At 46.6% G+C, this 21,988-nt stretch overlaps 3 protein-coding genes across 3 annotated transcripts; 1 reads left to right on the top strand and 2 right to left on the bottom strand.

Annotated features, from left to right (window-relative positions):
- Window positions 1–507: 507 nt before the first annotated feature.
- On the bottom strand, window positions 508–13,350 carry cd109 (CD109 molecule). Its single transcript, XM_067241772.1, has 30 exons — window positions 13,342–13,350; window positions 12,906–13,142; window positions 12,635–12,760; window positions 12,281–12,320; window positions 11,830–11,911; window positions 11,623–11,716; window positions 11,236–11,371; window positions 10,915–11,024; window positions 10,252–10,518; window positions 9,961–10,062; window positions 9,661–9,723; window positions 9,209–9,538; window positions 8,648–8,731; window positions 8,417–8,486; window positions 7,838–7,943; window positions 7,508–7,625; window positions 7,214–7,327; window positions 6,358–6,576; window positions 5,968–6,109; window positions 5,154–5,330; window positions 4,980–5,061; window positions 4,216–4,444; window positions 3,852–4,023; window positions 3,491–3,681; window positions 2,697–2,855; window positions 2,491–2,559; window positions 1,374–1,507; window positions 1,105–1,261; window positions 808–910; window positions 508–717 (listed from the first exon to the last, which is right to left on the bottom strand). The coding sequence occupies exons 1-30, from the start codon at window positions 13,348–13,350 to the stop codon at window positions 524–526; spliced, it is 4,116 nt and encodes a 1,371-aa protein (XP_067097873.1). The 3' UTR covers window positions 508–523.
- Window positions 13,351–14,784: 1,434 nt separating this feature from the next.
- Window positions 14,785–16,652, top strand: naa20 (N-alpha-acetyltransferase 20, NatB catalytic subunit). The gene is made up of 6 exons (XM_067242160.1): window positions 14,785–14,858; window positions 15,142–15,166; window positions 15,343–15,433; window positions 15,826–15,961; window positions 16,046–16,191; window positions 16,284–16,652. Exons 1-6 carry the CDS (start codon window positions 14,806–14,808, stop codon window positions 16,367–16,369), a joined length of 537 nt encoding a protein of 178 aa, XP_067098261.1. The 5' UTR covers window positions 14,785–14,805; the 3' UTR covers window positions 16,370–16,652.
- Window positions 16,653–16,729: 77 nt separating this feature from the next.
- crnkl1 (crooked neck pre-mRNA splicing factor 1) lies at window positions 16,730–21,754 on the bottom strand. Its single transcript, XM_067242161.1, has 15 exons — window positions 21,605–21,754; window positions 21,045–21,197; window positions 20,862–20,953; window positions 20,599–20,757; window positions 20,286–20,452; window positions 19,949–20,127; window positions 19,681–19,851; window positions 19,366–19,557; window positions 19,162–19,221; window positions 18,975–19,055; window positions 18,482–18,721; window positions 18,266–18,367; window positions 17,839–18,087; window positions 17,349–17,678; window positions 16,730–17,285 (listed from the first exon to the last, which is right to left on the bottom strand). The coding sequence occupies exons 1-15, from the start codon at window positions 21,650–21,652 to the stop codon at window positions 16,926–16,928; spliced, it is 2,583 nt and encodes an 860-aa protein (XP_067098262.1). The 5' UTR covers window positions 21,653–21,754; the 3' UTR covers window positions 16,730–16,925.
- Window positions 21,755–21,988: the final 234 nt, after the last annotated feature.

Below are 21,988 nucleotides of genomic sequence, written 5' to 3'. Positions count from 1 at the left end.
AGATTCTATGGAATATCTCACTTTTCCTAATTCCATCTTCTGTTTCAATGTTCTAATGCATATATTCATTCAGCTCGTACTTCTGCAATCCTAGATTCATTCTGAAATGAGAGTCTACTGTTTTAGTGGTAAGATGTAAAAAAAAAAAAGCAAGTGAAGAAGCAATTCATCTATTTCTTCAATGGCAATCACTTGTTGCCATGGTTTCATAAGGTCAGGATTCCTAGTAGTGAATATATCATACCAGGCCAATTAAAACAGAAACATAATTCAAAAATGTAAATGCTAAGCCTCTTCTCATAATTCAATCTAGTCAAATCAAAAAACTATTTTAGGTATTTACAACATTCCAGTGCATGATTGTGAACCTAAACCAAAACGTTTTAAGAAGCAAAATTATAGAATTAAACATTGATCGATAATGCCCATTCAAGCTAAATAACACACCTGCTTATTGGGCTTCTGCTAATATTATCACACAACCAAATAGCACACACAGTGAGTCTATCGACGGATATCTCATTTACAGGCCACAGGCCAGCAGGACAAAGAGAGTGCATGTCAGACTGGCCACAAGGTGGCGATAGCGAGAAACAGGCACACTTCCAGACATGACCAAATATTCTCCCCCACACTGACTGCAGTCCTCTCCACAGAAGGAGCATGGAGACATGTCTGACCTCAGTTGAGATGTGTACGTGGTCACCGTCATCCTCCCTGTGGGAGAAAACAACAAGAATTGGAACGATGAGGCCCCTGAAAATGTTCCTGATTGACTTCCTGGTTGCGAGGTGACTCGTCTCTTACTTGGCTCATAATAGTCGTAGATGACAACAGTCGCATCCTGGACTCTGACCACTTTGTGCTCGACCACGAGGGGGATTTCCACGCACATTTCCTCCATCGTCACCTGAGGAAGCGGGGCGACGTGTGCGACATAAGAGGCATGTTAGACGGTGAAATCAGCTGACCAACCTGACCTGACTAGCTCTCCCCATAGCAGGGAGATGTGTCTTGTGTGTTTGGAGCAGAACAGCGGGGAGACATGAATCCAACCGTAAATCAAGGAAGAGGTTGTCTGGGGGATGTCATGGGAAAACGTACAGAGTCCAAGTAGAGGACGACTTTGCCCGCCTGTGTGTCCACCCTTCGGACGATATCGTTGATGTCCACCCCCTCCTGGGCGAGACTGAGGCCGCTGAGCAGGCCCACCTCCAGGATAGCCATGCCCGTCTGGTTAATACCCTGACCCTCCTCCAGACTGCAGGAGACAACCCCACATGGAAGCGGCTGTATCAAACCCTAGTGCTGAGGACATCTCACGCAACCTAGGGTGAATAACAGCACTCGGCCTGACGGCCGAAAGCCCTCACCTGGTGCAGATGTGGAGGTGGGCGTTGTACATGTCGATGTCGAACATCTCGACGCTCAAATCGAAAGCTTCGTGCTCGGCGTGGCGCTTCCTCCGAGACAACCCCTGACTCGCTAGATTGTAGAACACGTTCATCTGCGTGAGACAGATGGGGAGGGGAGGAAAGGGCGTAGGAGAAGAGGGAGAGAGAGAGAGAGAGAGAGAGAGAGAGAGAGAGAGAGAGAGAGAGAGAGAGAGAGAGAGAGAGAGAGAGAGAGAGAGAGAGAGAGAGAGAGAGAGAGAGAGAGAGAGAGAGAGAGAGAGAGAGAGAGAGAGAGAGAGAAGAGAGAGAAATGAGAACTGGTAAACTAAAGCAGAAGTCCAGCATCATCTCCATTGTATTCCCTCTGGCAGCCTGCAGGTTGTTCAAACCGTTTTACAATGTCAAAGCATATCAAGATGTAGACGTGCCGTCAGGGCTGGAAACACGGACCGACTCACGTCAGTCCGGCAGAGGGGGCTCCACCCCTGGTGGGGGACTTCAGCGTGCGGCGCTCACAAAGAAATAGGTGAAGCACTCAAAATGGACGCATTTGGACAATTTGACATTTCTTTCTCTTTTGATCCTTTCGATTAGAGATAGCTAGGGGAGTGACGGGGGCACGGTTTCTATTGTTCCCAGCTGCTGTGCTTGGTTCATGTGCTGTGCCTTGCTAATGAACATCTCCCCCATGCTGTCAGGCTCTATGGGGTATCTGCAGCTGACAGTATGTCATGAGCATCAGCGACTATGAATACCATATGAATCCATGCCACCCCCCCTCCAAAACACCAGTTCCATAGGAACCCATTAACAAGCATGCTTCGATCACAAAGGTCATGTCGCATGGTGAGGTTCCTGGAAGGAATGCAACCCCAAATGCTTGAATTGCCATGATTAAGGTATAACATTGGTTAGGAGACATAAATCAGGATAAGTAAATGCAAGACCTGGTTTGAAAACTATTAGAAATGTTCTAATATATTTCGCTTTAGAATTGGGCGTGGGTGATGGTATCATTTTTAATGTTTATCATAGAATCCATTATAGCCTACGAGGAATACATTTCAATTGGATTTCAACAAGTATTCGAGCCTACCTGGAACAGGGCAAATCCATGACCCTCTGTAGTGACCTGCAGACGGATCTGTCCTTCTAGCTCTGACACCTGAAACAAACACCACAATGGTCTAACATGTCCAAGAAGAGGTGTCGACCCCAATGGGCTTGTTAACTGGTCTTGGTTTTCACTTTCAATACAGACAGTCTCGGTAAGTGTTTTACAATCAGACAAATTCAATGGACCTCTTGGCTCTGATAGAGCAGGTAGTTTCCGGGATGGATGTGAAAGTTGGCCAGCGTGGTTGATGGGGGTACCGAAGTCACCCGGATCTGTAGGTCCATGTTTTGAGGCCCAGCGACGGCGGCAAACTCAGACAAGGCCTGCAAAGCTATCACCGTGTCCTGCGGAGAGGCAACCCCCCCAAAAACCACTTTAAAGTCGTGCTTCAAAGTTGTGAAGTGTGCATTAATGTCTCCACGTACTTTCATGCACGTGTGCATGTGCGTCTGTGGGCGTCGAATGCTCAAGTGAGCACGCGAGCGTGTGCGTGTGTGCGTGCGCACGTGTCAGAACACAGGCTGTTGAAAATAACTTTAATCTGCACATGCCCTGCCAGCCCCCAACCCCTCCCACCCTGACACACTGACGAGGCAGCTGGTTCTCGTCCTGTATGATCACAACCTTCTTACCACAGCTTAGGGCCAAGTGCCAGCCCAGCAGACTGTACAACGGTTGATCTCCAATCCCATCTCCACTGAGCCTGTCTTTTAAGCCTTTCGGGCCCCCAAATATTTCTTGACCCCCTACGCTATCCTTCGTGGGCTTTAGGTATAAGCCCCTCGGTTTAATCACAGCTTCCCCATCTCCAGGCTCTTACTTTGGGGCTGTGAGACTGACAGAGAACAGGCTCCATTGACAAGTGAGTTCATGTGTTCGGTTTCAATGGCGACGGGTGGATATCGGCTAAACCCAAAGAGGAGCACATTTCCAGACCCCGGTCAGTCAGACCCAGAGCTCCGCGTCCAGGGGTTTTTACCTGCGTGGAGCCGTACCCCCCCAGATGGTTCCTCTGCTGGCTCAGCCACTTCATGAGGGGGAAACCCTCCGACATCTTCCCCCGCCGGAGCATGGAGAGAAGCGTGTAGGCGGCCATCTCCATGTCCACGGTGCGCGGCTGCCAGGAATCCGTCAAGCCCCCGCTTGGCGAGCCCCAGAACGGAACACCGTCTGCACAGGAGGAGGCGAGAGGGGAAGAAAAAGAGCTCCAATAACATTCCCTGCTCGAACGTACTTGATATATATATATATATATATATATATATATGATGTTGCACAGCATCACAGCACCACCCAAGCCCCTCACACAGGCCCCAGCCTTGCCCCCACCACGTGATTACCCCTCATCTCTGCTCGTCTCCACAGCTGATCTAGCGCCAGGTCTGCGTTGCTGCTGTTGGCCAGGGCCAGGGCGTAGGTTACCAGACACAGACTGTAGTTACTGGATACCCCCAGAGCCAAGTGCGTCTCTAGGAACATCAGGCCACTGGAGACCTTGCTGGCATACATGTTCTGAAAAGGAGACACATTCGGTTGATATTTTCCCAGACAAGGCAATACCTCATGTTTTTTCGGGGGTTCTTTCTTCGTAGATATACTGTGCGCCCTCAGGGAATCTTCCTTGCCATGTTGGTTATGTACTGAATGTATTTGTGTGTACTGTGCATCTATTTGCATGCACTGACAGTACAGATTGTTTCCCACCTTGAAGTCACCATCCTCCAAATAGGCCATGAGGACATAAGCTGTGAGGGACACAGGACCATCCAGGCCCCCTTGGAGCTCAGTGTGGATGACCCTGCCAGGCTCCAGGAAGGCCCCGTCGAACCGCTGCTGGGCACCCAGCCAGAAGCCAGTGCCAGAGATCACCATGGGGTCAATGTAGATGAAGCGCTGTGCCTGCAGGAAACACCTCAGCACGAAGGCAGAAAGCCTGAGGAATGGATACGGCCGCAAAACGGTTTTGACTGTGTTAAAAAATTGACTTAGTTCAAAAGTAAATCAACAAGAGCATTGTCCTGTAATGGTGATTTCTAATAGGGAATAATTGTCGGAAGCAGAGGAAGAACTTAGATGTTGACTTAAAGAATGAATTACAGATGGTTTATTAGTAACAGGCCTGGAATCATTAGTCCATCACAGCCTGGTGCTTGGTGGTCAAATTGACGTGAGTAGGTTACAGAGTAGACAAGTTCAAATGTAGTTTCCATTGAATTCTTTCCTTCTAGAGTACAGCATGAGATAATCGAGTCTCAACATAGAATGTCCACTCCACAGTGTTCACCTTCTGGTACCATGACAACGTCATAACTCATCATACACATGGTCTCGGCTTACTGTCTCCTTACTCCTGGATGGAAGCCTTGTGCTCTGCATATGGAACTAAGTATCCAAGATGACCTATGACCTTGGAGCGACAGGTAACTAAAAACCCTACTGTCAGGACCAAAGTGGGAGAGCTCACGCACCAAGTGCTCCCAGAGGAGTCACTGTCTCCGAACGCGCTGAAGGACCCGTCGTCCCTCTGGTAGGACAGCTCACGCTCATAACCTGTGAGGACCAAGAGACGGCGTTATGGTCGCTCGTGTGGTTCCTCATTTGGATACAAAAATGACTTTGCGCAAAAACGACAAAGACGGCACCGTTCAGCATGTAGGATGTGGCTTTGTCCAGGGTGCCTTGTTCTGCTTGGTTTGTGGTCTTGAGGTAGCGGATGATGTAAATGTTGGGTGCAAAGTGGATCATGTTCTGCTCCCCACAACCATAGGGCATCTGAATGAGGGACTCCAGACCCGTGATGGAGGGACCAAGAATGTCACCTGCACAACAGATGAGCGAGAAAGAGAGAGAGAGAGAGAGAGAGAGAGAGAGAGAGAGAGAGAGAGAGAGAGAGAGAGTGGAAGAGAGAGAAAGAGAGAGAGAGCTTAAAGGGGGCAAAGACATCTCATCCATTATTCCATTTGAGAGTCCTCAGCAGGAATCTGAAACAAGAGTCGCAGACCAACAAACACAGGCTCTCTCTTCTATTTACAAGAGCCACCACTTCAACATCAGGCTTGTTTACCACTGCAGACTACAAAAACAACCAAGCAGCATGCTAGGCTAACTAGCGTGACAGATGCAGCAATGTCACGGCCCAGTGCACTGAAGGGTACGAAAACAATCACACAGCTGTTGACTGTAAAATAAATTGGAGCCATTTTTTTTTTTACGTGTCACTGTTTTCCATTTTTGCACTGAAATTTACGAATCTATGAATGTTGAAAGGATTCGATTACAGTCTATGTTAGTGTTGCTCCTTCTTTTGTTCTTCAACAACGTATTTTATGGGGACTAAGGTCATTTTCATTAAATTCAGACGATAAAGGGAATATGGTTTTTACAAGATTGTAGGAATGTGGTTTTGTCTTCAGTTTATGACTCCGGTGAAAGGGATACATTCTACATAAGACATACCGACAGCTGTCAATTGAACTCTCTCACTGCCTTCCACTACATCTGCAGGGAAGGTAAATGAAATGTCCTTGGTGAAGTTCCCTTCTTGTGACGTCAGCTCCAAGAAAACAGTCTCTGAAAAAGACTGCTCGAGTCCTTCCGGCTAGGAACAACAGCGATGAAAAATGAATGTGCACAAAGTTGGTGAGTCAACACTTCCTGGGCAAAGCTAACTCATGTATTTAACAAGATCAAGTTTTGTGTATTTAGTGAATACAACACTCAGTGCTGGTATGTGTATTTGAGTACTGTAGTCATACAAACATACTTTTCCAATGGGTGGTCAACAGACCTCAAAGATGCTTACGATAACTGGTCAACTGAAAGTGTAGGGAAAGTCAATGTCTCTACCTTGACCTGAACCATCTTGAGGATGCGGTCAGACGCAACGAAGGACATGGCTTTGACGGAGATGGGGATGTGTCCCAGGACCAGAGGCCTGATGGGAAACAGGACAGACAGGCCACTCTCCCCCTCAACCAACACGTTCTGTACACTGGCTGTGGACAAGTCCTCATTGTCCGGGAAAACAAACTCAAAGGTGTCACTCTGAGCAACAGTCACCATGACCTGGCAAAAAGAGAAGAGAGAGAGAGAGAGAGAGAGAGAGAGAGAGAGAGAGAGAGAGAGAGAGAGAGAGAGAGAGAGAGAGAGAGAGAGAGAGAGAGAGAGAGAGAGAGAGAGAGAGAGAGAAAGAGAGAGAAAGAAAGAAAGAAAGAAAGAAAGAAAGAAAGAAAGAAAGAAAGAAAGAAAGAAAGAAAGAAAGAGAGAAAGAGAGAGCACAGAGGGAATTCACCTGATCGTTTCACACGGATTTCAAAGGCAACAAAATGCACACAGACAAAAGGAAGTGTTTCTCTCCCAAGAAGATAAAAGCAACAGGACAGGTGAACACTGACTTGAACAATGACACAGATCAGAACAGTGATAGAGAAGCACAATGATCTGCATCGGATCAACCCAAAGGTGACCTATCCGGCAGAATACTCAGATACCTTAAAGTCAAGGTCCCAAAGGTACGAGTCATAAACAAGACTACATGGATAATTATAAAAGAAGTGGTAGAGTTTGTATAAGGGTTCTGAGAAGGCATGTACATGAATATAAATCATATCTAACTACGAACCTTGCTACTGGATATACTGACACAGTAACCAATGTACACTTCAGTTTTAGTGTTATGGAAGAGTGCATTAAAGACTCTCACCTCCAGGTCATGCTTGAGGTAGTTGAAAAGAATAACCTCGACGAAGAGCAGCTCCCCTCGGATGATGTAAACAGGCAGATTCAGGGACAGGAAGAAGTCCTGGAACACTGTGAGCTGAGAAGAGCACTCTCTGAGTAAGCAAGGAACAGCCAGGGCCGTGATTGCTTTCAAACGTGACATTTGAAAGCAATGACCCGTATTTGAACTTGTTTGTTTTCTAACCAATCCCCCCCCCCCCCCCCCATAAATAAGTGGGGTTGCGCTTCTGTTGAGATGGTGTGTTGTTAACCGTACCTCCACAGGCGTCTCCACAATCCCCAGGCCCAAGTTGGGAGACATGACGAAGGCTGTGGCCACCCAGGATGTGATGCTGTCTGGCGCAGTCACAAACAACTCAGCTGTTTTCGAAACACTGAGAAAGAAACAAGCCCGCCCGTGTTCAGCAACAATTCAGGTCCCTCAATACAGAAACACCCGCCACATCTTTCCACTATCCACCCCAATATCCAGACTCCTCGACGAGAGAAGGCAACTTTGAGTTTTTCCTCAGTCATGTGACTCGTTTGGTTGGAACTCTCTAATCGGTGTCCAGGCGGGTCAGGTGACCGGCCCCGATCCTCTCACCTTATGTTGGTGTCCAGCCACAGCCAGGTCTCAGGGAAGTTCGTCCGAAGCGGCGGGTCCTTCTCCATGGCCCAGTCTCCCTCTTGGATGTTTAATCCCTCCCCTGCTGTGGAGCAAACAAGCTTGATGTGAGCCCTGCTCTGGAGTGCCACGATATGAACAGAGTGGAAACAACATTTCAATCTACATTTACATTTAGCAGACACTCTTATCCAGAGCGACTTACAGTAAGTACAGGGACATTCCCCTGAGGCAAGTAGGGTGAAGTGCCTTGCCCAAGGACACAACGTCAGTTGGCATGACCGGGAATCGAACTGGCAACCTTCGGATTACTAGCCCGATTCCCCCACCGCTCAGCCACCTGACTCCCTACATGACTATACGAAACGCCTCTCTAAATCCTCCTAACACGCTCCCTGCACCTTCCCTTCCGTAAGTACTGGAGACGATAAACTATTATCTTGATGAAAGTTCTGTTGGAAGAGGGTTTGTTTTATCCAATGAAGAGAGAATGAATGGGTGTGTTTGGGCAAATCCAAGCAGGATCTATGGGACCATGAGTTGCATTTTAAAACTTACGGAATTCAGGTCTTAGGCTGTCCTCCATCTCCTCCAGCCTGGCATTTGTCAGAACTGTGAGGCCACATGCCTTGGGATTTGACACATCATCACAAAGAATGCATGACAAACAATTTGATATCGGTACAATATCATGATTATGTACTTTCAGCTCTATGAACAAGAACATGTTCTACAGGTATGTGCAATGTAATCGAAACCATTTGACATGCCCGGAAGGGTGATAGATACCGTGAAGATGGAATATGGATCTCCCATTGTTGTCACCGAGTTCAGCATGTCTTTCATGCCGTACTCGTCCATCTCCTCCAGCACCTGAGAAAGACACATCCCCCAGTCCCCAAAGCCCACTACTGTTACAACCGACAAAAGCCAAACAATAACAGAACTACACAACAAGGCCTACATTGTTAGAACCTGTCGACCAGGTTCGGAGAAAGCCCTTTATGGTGCCTTGCTTTACACCCGGCCGATACTTGGGTGGGAGAGAGACGGATCGGGTTTCAGAGGTAGACCTGCAGGGTGTATTATCTCACATCAAATATGTGTGTTGTGATGAGAGGCGTCAAAGGAACGTCCTTGGAGGGAAGGGGGCTCTTGCTTAGGCTGAACGAGTCTTTTCTAATCCCACCTGAACTCTCGCTTTCCCTAAACCCTACCAAATGTCACAGAGGCAAATACTTGGAAACGAGATACAGTCATTCACTCATTCCCCTTTCTGAGTTACCCGGTAGACATATTTTCCGTCGTCTCAAGGAGTTCTTTTAACTATTATATGGAGGTCTTCCTTACCATTTCCCTGGTGATGTCGTTGTTTGACTGGGAAGAGCGTGTAGCCTTGTCCACCACCAGGATCCCTACCAGGGAGCCAGGCTCAGCCACTGACACCTTGAGGGACACCCCGCCTGCAGGCTTGACCCGGGCCTCACTCCAGCTCAGAGACACCTTGTTCTTCAGGACTTGGGTGATGGGAATGTGCAGAGCATCGTTGATGACCTCCCCGTCTGGATGGATGCAGTAGACGACCACACAGGCCAGGGGAGCCCAGGTCTCGTCCGGGGTCAGGGTGAGGGAGGCGGAGGCCCGTCTTCCAGCAGACACTACCTGGCCCTTGGATATCACCTGGGGAACCGTGAAAACCACGGTGAACCTTCGTGCCGTCTATCTTGTGGGATTCAGCAGGATAACTGCTGAAGAGATGCACATTCTCTTTTGCGAGTGTTTTGTCAAGCCAGCATGCTCACCATATAGTGGAACTCTTGTAGTCCAAAGTTGCTCTGAATTAGCAGGGTGAGTGGGGATCCAACCTGAGACACAAACAGGTTGGCTTACAAAAAAAACTACAAATGACAAAACAATTGACTGTCATCGAAACTAAATTGCCATCATGACCGGTCTAATTACACGAATGGAATACTGTACCATGTGTTCCAAAATACATCTTAACCTCCGAGCCTCAAATCTATATCATCACGCTACCAACCATCCCATCTGTATTCTTTAATCATAGCAGATTTGAGCAGTTTAGCACGGACCACGTGTACCTTTGGAGTTGGGTGAGGACTCTGGATCTGAAGGTAGGAGCGACTGGGGGACTTGTAGCTGCAGTACAGCTGCAGCATCTTAAGACCATCCTTAAACGAAGCCTAGAAAAACACGACACCAGACACCATGTTTAGCTTATCTTGTTGTTCTAACCGCAGCTTTGTCTGGTGTTGCAAACATATTCAAAGGGAAGGTCACCAAGTTCAATAAAATGGTTGCTTGCGCCTTGGATATACATGATGGGATTTAACGGTCGCGGCGGTGTTTGGAGAGGAAAAAATGGGCCTTACATCTATGGTGACTGTGGCTGCTTCTTGTGAGAGCAGAATGTGAATGGGTATGACTCCATCAGCCGGCAAAGGTAACGCCATTTCCTGGACCAGTATCTCATCAGGTATCGGAGTAAAGGCATGCATGTCTGGTTCTCGATCTAAGCGGGGCCGCAGCATCTCTGGGTTCCAGCTCCAGGGACTGTGCTTCTGCTGTGTCACTGTCACCGTCACTATTTCCCCTTCCTCCTTCCCCAGGGACTCCTTGTTGTACGTTGATATTTTCAGCTGTAGAACAGAACAACCTGAACTTTTGACACAAAAGCAAATCCTCCAGAGATGTCGATTTTTTATTACTGGATTGAGAATTAGGGTGCTTAGGACTGGGAAAGGTTTCAAAGATTTGATATGCGACACAGGAAAGATCAGTGACACATTGACACACATAGAATAATCAGATTAAACTCCCCACCGGTGTACCATGACATGAGGTGGTGTGAAACGATGATATGCGCTACACAATCGATCAGTGATCTGACTGGAGAAACCAAGGGAAACGCAAAACGGGAACGAGCGACATGACCTACTTCAGAAAGCTTTACCCATCACGTCATGCTTGTAAGAAGGAGCATTCCAGTGTTTCTACCAGCTCAAGAAACAATTAGGTGACCTTGTCATCTTTACCTCTGCAGTGAAGTTCAGACCTGGTTTTATTCGTTTGGGATATCCATGGAAGGCAAGAGCATATTTCGATTTCACCACTGTCACTGTCCAGGTGGTGCCATATGTCAGTCCTTTCGGAAAATCAACAAAAAGTACATTCAGAAATTGTAAACTCTTGTCTGTATTTCTGCTCACTATTTTTTACCTAATATTATGTTTATCACCTCTGGGAAGTGACTGAATACGACATACAATTCATTGAGGATATTTTATATTTTTTACTGACAGAGAACACAACACATTGTAAGAATGAAATACAGTAAATGAAAGAACTTCATCTACCAGTCAGGGACTCAGTGACGTTGACCGTTATGGTGAGGAACTCCTCATTTTCATAATTGTACATGTTTACGGAACGTTTATACATCCACCAGTCATCACTGATGATATCAAACGTGATTTCTGCTGTGCCGTCAATCTGTATCAAACAAATATCAAGACAAACATTGCAGACCCCAGTTTGCTATGAATTAGTTATATTTATGTGACCCTAATATATAGGCTGTAGGTTCTTACCTAATTAACAACAGACATTCAACTATCAACTACCCCACAGTCTTACCTTAACTAGTTGTGTACCAACACATTTGCACTTGGTTGCAATTTGCATAGTTGCAGCTTGCATGCATTTATGTATACAAACATAGGTGCAGTTTGTTTCCAACGTACCTCTTGTTCTTCATCATAGCTGACGTCAATACCATGGAAAGTATGCAAGTATGTGACGTTCATTTGTCCATGTACAGGCTTACCATACATGTATCTATGAAATACATATTCCAATACAATTTAGACATTACTTCAAACTTACTTCCATGAAAATGTACATGCTTGTGTACATTCTAGTTGCAGACTAGTATTGTATGGAATACTCACTTGGCTGTAACTGTCCCCCAAAGGCTGTTATCACGATATAGAACTGAGGGAGCATCTATCTTCACCTCAAACTTAGGAAGCACTGTCAAAAAAACTGCATGTTTAACCAATTTTCAAGGGCCGTGATCCCTGTCAATTCTCACTGTCATTTATAAAAGTCTTCACCGTGCAAAAATAGTACAATTCAATGTGTTAAACTGTAAAAGCATTTGTATCAGCATGGAGATGCTGATAGTCACTACAGACGGATTCTAACACCTGTCATGAATCACCAAGTGGAATACAGTAGGGAAGAGCAAACCATAAGAGGGAGTCACAGACATCACTGTAAAAGAACTGAGACATAACCTGTCTTCCCTGGAGGGTCATCTCACTCTGTCACAAACAGAACATGGGAGTGGTAGAACAGTGAAGGGTGGTTTCTCAAAGAAGCTGAAAAATGCATTCTCACCGTAATGAGCGACATTGAACTGCTGTTCACTGACAACGTCCTGCAACACAATAGATATATTAAGTAGGAACAGCATTTCAGTCCCGGACTCTTCTTAGATTTTTGTTGGCAATAATATTCCGGAATATTTAGAGGTTTATACATAGTATAATTGTATTTTTCACTACATTCCTAATCAAAATCCATCGCGTCACATGACACCCTAAAATCGAACACAAACTCTCACCACAAATACTGCCCATACAAAACATGGCAGTGCTGTTTCACATTTCAGGAGTCAGGAGCAGCAGTTATGGTGGGTCTTATGTACGGCTGATCACATTAGGAGTACGCTTGTCGAACGAACAGACTCACGTTGACTGTGGTTACAATGGTCCATAGGCCAAGCGGAGGATTCTCTGACAGCTGAAGCTCCTTAGACACGACACCCAAAACACTGTCCAGAGACAGCCACTGCTTGATCATGTTCCGCTTTGGATCCTGCCTCACAGCAACGACACAAGACACGGGAATGATGGAATCGCCGTGGCTACAACAATGTCCCAAGCTACATTCAACCACCAGCTCATATTTCCATACGTAATCCTAACATTTTAAAACAACAGTGGGAAGTAAACACACTCACCCTAATGAAAATGTCTATGCTGTTCACATACGGCCTGCCATCTGGATGAATGGACACTGCCCGGATTTTCACTACCTGCCCGGGCATGTAGTTAGGCTTGTCAGTTTGAATGAAAGTGGACAAGCTTTTGGGATTGAAGTGTAGATACGCCGAATCGTTGAACACCACATTGTTCCTCACATAGCCTTTGACCAGCAGCTTGTAGGGTTTCCAGTAGCTCTGTTCAGAGTAAGGGATCTGCAGAGAGAGAGAGGAGACGGGCCACAGCAACCCAGGGTTCAAAGGTGACCAGGGCTGGATGCAGAGGGGCCCTGGCAGGGTAAAGCAACCTTTGTTCTCTCAGTCAAAATGGAGGTTGGTGATCCATCTTTCACTTGACTGGTCAGGTGTATAGTATGGTTGTTGTTTATTAAGGCCTGATCTTCACATGACTCACATGAGTCATGGTGACCTGAGATGAGACAACCTAGATGGTTGCCGTTTTAAGATTGACACAGAACTCAGATTCTCTTCAATAAAATGAGAAAATGTACGTCAACTCAAGAAGTAACCATAGACAGACAGCAATCCAATCGTCATCATGTAGAGATACCTTATTTTCATTTTGGTTGCAGTACAAATGAAAGAAGGACACACTTACCGGTGGAAGAACCAAGACCTCAGTGGAACCTTTACGAACGCAAATCAATGAAGAAAACAAGTTCAAGTCGTGTAAGGTCTAATTCAAACCAGCCGATAATAAAGTGTATCTGGAATGCAGATGTACTTGTAATTGAAATGAGAATGATAGGTCACCTCCTTGAATTGTTGTTGTGTTTGAGGCAACTCTATTGTTGCCATTCATAAGCTCAGCACTGACTCTGACGGGGGAACCTGTGAGGATGGTGACTGATAATGTTGTGGAGATGCCAGGCCGAAGATCCTTCGGAACAGAAATCAAATACGAAGGATCTCGCCTGGGGCTGCAAGAGAAGTGAAGAGGAGCACAATGAAAGGGGAATTCAGGCAACAGTCGGTCATACGTGCTTTACATCCATTTGGTAGTTTAGTGAAAAGATATTTTGTGACAACATTAGCACAACCAGTATGTTCCTATTTGTTTTTATAGGTTTTGATTATTATAAAGGGAGAAATTCTCTGTTCTTAGAGAGTTTATAAATTAATATTACAGGAGAACGGACATTATTGTTTTCAGCTCACACTACTCTAATGAAAACCAAAAGCACAACTGATTACATACCTTGCTGTTGTGTTCTGGGCACTGCTGAAACTGACAAATAATCCAAGCAATCCAAACACTTGAAACAACTCCATTTGCATGGACCACACACACTGTGTTATGCTGATAAGTGTACCATGTCGTTTTGGTGATTGTCTTCATAATCTGTCAAGTAACTCCACCTACAATGTACTGCTCCCTGGGGGAACTTGGTAATGTCCCCTTTCAACCAAAAGCGGCTGAAACACGCCTGGCACTCCAACATGAGTTGTATAATGGACAGTGTGGTTTAAATAATTCTGATTTTGATTATGGACAATTGATATAGCCAAATATAGTCATTTGTTTGAGAAGTTGAGAATATACTGCATTTCTCTTTGAAACAAATAACTGTCAGGTATATATTTTTTATTGTTATACTGGTGCTAGCTCGGAGCTTATAGAAATATGGCATCAATTAATAATGCCATTCATGATCAATGATTTATAGTGATACATTTTTTTTGTCAAAAATAAACCTGCATGTTATGCTATGGACGAAACTAACCAGCAGGTGGCAGTGTACTTCATGGGCCTTTAAGGGTGTGGTTCCCCTCCAAACCAACAGAGGGAAGATTTCTTAAAACACAGACAAAGTCTGATTGATAGGGTTCTAGAAAGGTCACTGTACACTGCTTCAAAATGACAACAGTGCGGGCTTTCACGTGCGACGATTTGTTTAAATTCAACAATATGTACGTTTATTTAACATTTTTTCACAATTACTAAAATGATATTACGAAACAGGGGTTGATGTTACATTGGCAGGACGTTTCGTTTTTATATATATCTTGTACATTTTTATAGTCTAACTTGCTATTGAGCTAGCGTTAGCTAGCATCTGGCCAGAATAGATAGTGCAAACAGAATAGCAATATTCATGTAAGGTCACCGAAATTATACAGAAAGAACATACAATAAATACAAAACTATCGAGTAAAAATGGCAAAGCTAAGATCTTTCTTTTTCTCTTCCCAGAAACTTGGATCCATTCACAGAAACTGTATCCTTTCAGAACTGATTACCAGCTGATTTTCTGCAGGGTTGTTGGATAGACTTCATCCTGATCCCAACATGTCTTATGTCAAGCTCATGTGAATAACGTAAGCCAGTGTCAAATAAAATGGAATTCTTTATGCACTAATATAGTGCTAAATTTGCCTTAACCTTCCATTCCAGTATGGGATTCCATTTTACCTACAGTACCTTGCCCATTGGCCAGAGTACTTCATTGTTGCAGAGGCACCTGGTGGGGAATTAATGGGATACAGTAAGTACCAGTAGGCCTATATGTAGTCATGATACAGACAAACGTTTGTTGACCATTGCTGGAAGAAATGCCTGCATGTCTGCAGCCTTTATTAGTCTCACAACAGCAAGTTAACCATGGCCAGCTCAAAACAAATTGCTTGTATAGTTGATAGCAAACACATTTTTTTATCAACTAAGTGTTCCCGGATATGTAGACATTCCAGAGCTAGAATTCGATTCTCTTGTGAATTTAATTCATTCTTCGTAAATAAAAAAGTAGATGAACACTTAAGAGTCCAAATGGGCAACTCAAAACAAAACACAAAGAACTGTAGTCATGCCTTGCCAGTCCTTGGCACCCCTAAAGGTTTGAGAAGTGCTGCAGTTAAAGCATGCTGCTGTCTTTTCCAGTCATGGGCAAGGCGGAGGGATCCGTGGCACGTGAGGAGTGGCACGGCCACGTCACAGCTCTGTCTGTGGCCCCGGAGTTCAGGAGACTGGGACTGGCTGCCAAACTCATGGAAATGTTGGAGGAGATCTCGGAAAGGTAACTGACGCGCTCGGCCCCAACACGCTTCTGTACCTTGCCGCCGTTGTGCGGCCTCACGCCTTTGCTGTCCCGTCCATTCAGGAAGGGCGGGTTCTTCGTCGACCTCTTTGTGAGAGTCTCCAATCAAGTGGCAGTCAACATGTACAAACAGCTAGGCTACAGTGTCTACAGGACCGTAATAGAATACTACTCTGCCAGTAACGGGGAGCCGGATGAAGACGCCTACGGTAAGCGCCATCCTCTCCCGTCGAACACATTCCTGTTTCTCCATGAGCGAGCGCACGCGGTAACCCGACGCCCCGCCCCGTTGCCTCTGCAGATATGAGGAAGGCTTTGTCGAGGGACACGGACAAGAAGTCGATCGTCCCCTTACCGCACCCCGTCAGACCCGAGGATATAGAATAACGGTAGACTGTGGCTCTCCGACACCACTGCCTCTCCCCTCACGGTGACGTAGACGAGGATGAACCGAAATGTGAAATATTCCACTATCAGGACCTGTTTTTTGCTAGGTATTTTGAATTTCACTGTACATACTGTATGAATCTGTCAAATAGGCCTACATCTTTGCAGAATGTTTTTTATGCCGTTGGGTCCGAGAGCCACAGTTTAAATACATCATCCGTGTGCGGATCTATGAGAGGCGATGGAAATGTGCTTCATATTCAATAAACAATTGTGTGACCTACTTCTGTTGCGTTTGCAGTGTTCCAACTTTGTAATATCTGCTGCATGAGGTGCACGCAATGAGACACAAACATCAGATTTCATTTTGTTGTTTGATGTATTTACAATTACATGATTCCTACAAATGAAACAAGGGCCTGAAACAACACTTGTGAACAACAACCTTTGTTTTGGGATTTTATTAGAAAAGCAATAGAAATGGAACCAAGGGAAACATCCCTCCCCAGGATACGGCCACCTGCCATACAGTAAAGGAAATAGCAGCGTGCTGAATTCAGTCAGAATCCTTCTTCCTCTTCTTGGGCTGTTTCTTAGCAGCATCATCATCCTCACTCTCACTGCTACTACTACTGCTGCTGCTGCTGCCACTCCCACTATCACTACCACTACCACTGCCGCTGCTGCTGCTACTGCTGCTGCTGCTGCTGCTATCATCTTTGTCATCAAATGAGCCCTTCTGGGGAGGTTTCTCTGGAGCTGGCTTATGGTTGGCTGGCTCATGGATAGGAGGCTTCTCTGATGCGGTACCCTCCTCGGATCTCTCTGGCCCCTTCCCTGATATCTCTGGCCCCTCCCCTGATCTCTCTGGCCCCTCCCCTGATCTCTCTGACCCCTTCCCTGATCTCTCTGGCACCTCCCCTGATCTCTCTGGCACCTCCCCTGATCTCTCTGACCCCTTCCCTGATCTCTCTGGCACCTCCCCTGATCTCTCTGCCCCCTCCCCTGATCTCTCTGGCCCCTCCCCTGATCTCTCTGGCCCCTTCCCTGATCTCTCTGGCACCTCCCCTGATCTCTCTGACTCCTCCCCTGATCTCTCTGACCCCTCTTCATCTTTTCCCTTCTCTTCTCCCCCCTCCTCCTCCTCTCCCTCTTCCTCCTCCTCCATGTCCTCCTCCTTATCCTCCTCATCCAAATCCACCTGCTGCTTCTTCCACATCTTGGCCATAGCGAGCAGCTTGAGGTTGGGCTGGTTGGCCGAGTCCTCTGGGAAGATGTAGTCATAGTACTCCTCCCAGCCTGCGTCGGACTGACGGGGGGGGGAAAAGAAAAAGTGTGAGGAGAAGAAGAAAAGACAAAAAACGTGACCACAAGTGACAGGCTACGCCGTTCAAAACAAAGAGCGCCGTCGAGTTGTCGAGAAAACTCGCCGCGGGTACGTCTCCTCCGCATCGCCCCCCGACACTCACCCCGTCCTCGGCGGTCAGCTTCCTCCTCTTCTTCACCTTCTCGGGCAGCAGCTTCATCACCCGCTCCCTGGTGCTGTCGGAGCCAAACTCCTGCTCAAACTCCCTCCAGGACTCCAGCAGCATCAGGCGCTCCTCCTTCTCCTCGCAGCTGCGCAGGCCCTTGTTGGCCTCCTCGAAGATCTGCCGGCACCTCTGCAGCCGGTCGGGGCTGTCGATGGACAGCTCGTACTGGGCGTAGCTGATCCAGACCTGTCGTCCCAAAGAGGCGTTGGGAGGGGGGGTGGGGGATTAGATTATTTGGGGATTATTTGACGACACTGTCCAGAGGCTAAACCCATGGAAAGCAAGTCCTTTTTTTTTTTTGCTGCGGAACTAAAGAGAGTACTGCGGGTGGCGACGGTGCGGTTGCGAGGGCGGTTCTCCTGACCTTGACGTGCTGAGTGCGCTGCAGCAGCCTCTTGTACAGCCCTCTGGTGTTGTTGTACTCCTCTTGCTCGATCTCAAAGTCGATGTAGGACTTCCACAGCACCTGCAGGTGGCAGCGTCGAATCATTAGCCATCTCATCGGTGGGTCATTTCTGAACAACACTGGATTGTGAATCCCCCCCCCCCAACCCGCCCACCCAACGACGGAGAGTCAGACCTCCGGCATGTCGAGGCGCGGCTGGCCGATGGCGAGCTCGAAGATGGCGCGGGCCCTCTCCGTGTCGCCCAGGATGGTCTCCAGCTCGGAGAACTTGATCCAGGTGGTGCAGTTCTCCGGGGCAAACTCCAGGTACTTCTCGTACAGCTTCCTGCAGCGGTCGAACTCCCGCAGCTGCAGCTCCAGCTCGATGTAGCCCTTGAACAGTTTGTTCTTGGGGCACTTGCCGATGGATGCACCCTGGCAACGAGCGGGAGAGACGGGGGTCGTTAACGCTGAACAGTTTTTTTTTTTGGGGGGGGGGGGGAATGTGTTTATTAAACAACTGCGATTCTGTTCGAGCTGCGCGCTTCCGGTCTTTGATAATCCGCTGCATTTAAAGATAAGCTATTTTGCCTGTCGCTTTGGATGAAGCGTCGAGTTAAATAGTAAATGTAACTGCGGGGGAAAAAAACACCAGCCACAATGGCATCCTAATAGACAAGACTCTTACCAGGCCTCTTCTGGCTGCCTGCAGGTTCTTCTGGCGGATCTCAAACTGGCTGTAGAGGAGCCACATCTTTGCAAAGGTAAACTGAGGAGAAGAAACGGCAAGTAAGTGTCACGGTAGAACTGACAATCGCATCGTTGTGAGACACAGTGAGAGAGAGAGAGCTGGATGTCGCATTCTCTGCCAGTACCTTTTTATGAGGGATGAGATCCAGGCATGCCTGGTACACCTGCCTGGTTCTCTCTGGATCCTGCCAAGAAGAAAAATAAAGATCAAAACTAGCCAATTGCAGAAATGCATACATTTACATTTACATTATTTTATTTACATACATTTACATACATTCACACATGTTTATTTACAAGGGTTCAGACTTCACATCCCAGCGGCCCACCTTGACCTCCAGTTCCTCATACAGCGCGTAGTTTATCCACAGGTAAATGTACCGCCGCCAGTGCCTCTTCTCCTGTATGGGCGGGATGTTGGCGATGGCCCGCTCATACACGTCTCTGGCGGTTTCGGGATCGGCATCGCTTTCCACCAGACGCAGGTAGTCAAACCAAGCGTCATAGTTGTGTGGATTGGCCTGAGGGGAAGGAAGTCACAAAGAGTGATCAAGAGGAAGAAAAATTATATAAAATAAACAAATAACCCACCAGTAAATACCATTGACCTACAGTTAACACTCTGGATAAGATGTAGGTTTTACCTTGACCTCCTCCTCGTACTGGAACCTCCTCTTGCTAACGATGACATCCTCGATCCCCCTCCGGTCTCCGTACTTCTTCTCAAACACGGTGTAGCTCTTGAAAAGCTCCTGGGCTTGCTGCTTGGGGATCCGGTCGAGGGCGTACTTGTAGATGACTCGAACCCGCTCGAACTAGAAAAACATTTTAAAAAAGGTAGAAAGTCTTGGAACTGGGTTTCGTCTACATTAGGTGCAAAAAGGAAGCGAATGCTTGACGTTCTTTACGAACCTCTTTTTGTTTCTCTTCGAAGCGGGCGAAGGCCACAAAGAGGTTCTCGTCGATGTGCTCCTCTCCGAAGAACTCCACGGACCTCTCGAAAACCTTCCGGCCGTGGGCGACGTAGCCATGCTTCTCTTCAAAGCGGGCGTACTTAATCCAGTTCTTCACGTCAGGATGGACGAGCACAAGTTCACTGGAGTCAAGGAGATTTAAAAGCAAGAAAACCGACAAGCCATACAGGCCCAATGGTAGTCCTTATCCCGATCATACGCTTCGTTATCACCATATTTGAATTGCCTGCTAACAGTGACATTTGGGAAATGCAGAGTGAACTTAGGAAGGATATATCTCTCGTAGGTGGAGCGGGCCTTCTCCACCTCCTTGTAGCGCAGCTCAAAGTTGATGTAGGAGTGCCAGGCTTGCTCCTCCGGCTCCCACTCCATCCAGCGCTCAAACACCTGCCTGCAACCGGCGATGTTGCCCAACATCTCCTCCATGTAACTGTACTTGTACCTGAACAACAAAAACAAGAGAAACATGGAGTTGGTCAATACATTTCACACAAGTCCTTGTAAGATACACTAAAAGTGGCATACAATTACGCACTGTGTAACTAGCAAAGGCTTGCTTCGTTTTTAAAGGGAGTGGTAGGGACGTACCAAAACTGGTTGACGCGGGGCAGGATGGTGATGGCTCGGTCCCAGATGTTGCGGGCATGGTTCACCTGTCTGTTCTTCATCTCCATCTCGGCATATTTCAGCCAGAGAGCAATGTTCCGGTGGTCTACATCCAGAGCACGCTCGTATATAGACCGAGCCCTGGAGGAAGAGAGGGAGACGTTCAGGCTTGGCTACAGGTCCGACACCTCTGAAACAACGTGTAGTGAACAGAAAAGTTTATCGCATTGAAATGACAGGCCTACCTCTGTACTTCCTTCAAGCTTTCTTCCCATTGTGCGTATTTGATCCAGTTGCTGATGACTGTGCGATTCTTTCTAATGTTATCTTCAAATCCCTGCGAGAGACAGACATTGCGTGTTTGAGTACGTTTTGTGAAGCATGACATGCGAATGCCTTGTAAATGTCACATATTTTAGCTAACTTACCTTCCGTTTCTTCAATTTGTAGTCATTTAACTCCTCCTCATCTGTGATCTTCTGTTTTGGTGGAGGTGGCAAAAGTTCGAGTTCTCTCTCTTTAGCTTCCCTGAGCAGTTGCTCAGCAGTGATCTGCACTTCAGCGGGTGCTTTATTTTTCACCTGTGTTGAGAGGAAAAACATCAATGTACATGTGGAACATGTAAACAACAGGTATTTAAAAGATTCAAACTGTTCGATTCCACTAATAACACAACTTGCTAACTGCCCACTGTCTACAAAGTTGTTAGCAGGCTAAGGCTAACTCTTCCCTGAAAATACAAAAATTGATGTTTATGGTTAATTTTATTTAGTCGTATTGTCCATGAAAGTCATTACAATTTCAGAAAAACGTTACAGTTAACGTTACAGTACAACATAAGGCTGCTTTATTAGCAATCGCCCTTGTACAACATAAGGCTGCTTTATTAGCAATCGCCCTTGTAATTCAGAGCCTTACGATGTAGCAAGGAAGTTAGCAAATCAGCTAACGTTATTGTTGCCCAGCTAGCTACTTTGAAGTGTTATACCTTCGCCACTTTCGGTATCCTCTGTTTGCCTGCTGCAGTGGAAGCCATGTTTCTGGCTTAGACGATGGATAACAATATAACTCTGAATAAAGACGTTTCCCAATAAAATACGATACACCCACGTAAAGTTGTGTGTGCTTTCACATGAAAGTGTGTCCCGCCATGACACTACCCAAAATGCATTGCACATTACCTTTGAACCCCGACGCTGTCAGGCATTCTGTTGCTATGGTTACTACACCATCCTTTTCTAAGTTAGCTTCAGTTAGCTAAGTATCAAACAGTTAACAGAAGATACCGAAAGTGGCACATCAGTTTGCAATTTGCAACGTAAGCATAGTTTACGCTGTTACGCAGATAACATAATGCATATGGCATTGTTTT

The sequence above is a fragment of the Osmerus mordax genome, chromosome 8, assembly GCF_038355195.1.
Source record: "Osmerus mordax isolate fOsmMor3 chromosome 8, fOsmMor3.pri, whole genome shotgun sequence".
NCBI lineage: Eukaryota > Metazoa > Chordata > Actinopteri > Osmeriformes > Osmeridae > Osmerus > Osmerus mordax.
This window is presented reverse-complemented; position numbering and strand designations above follow the sequence as displayed.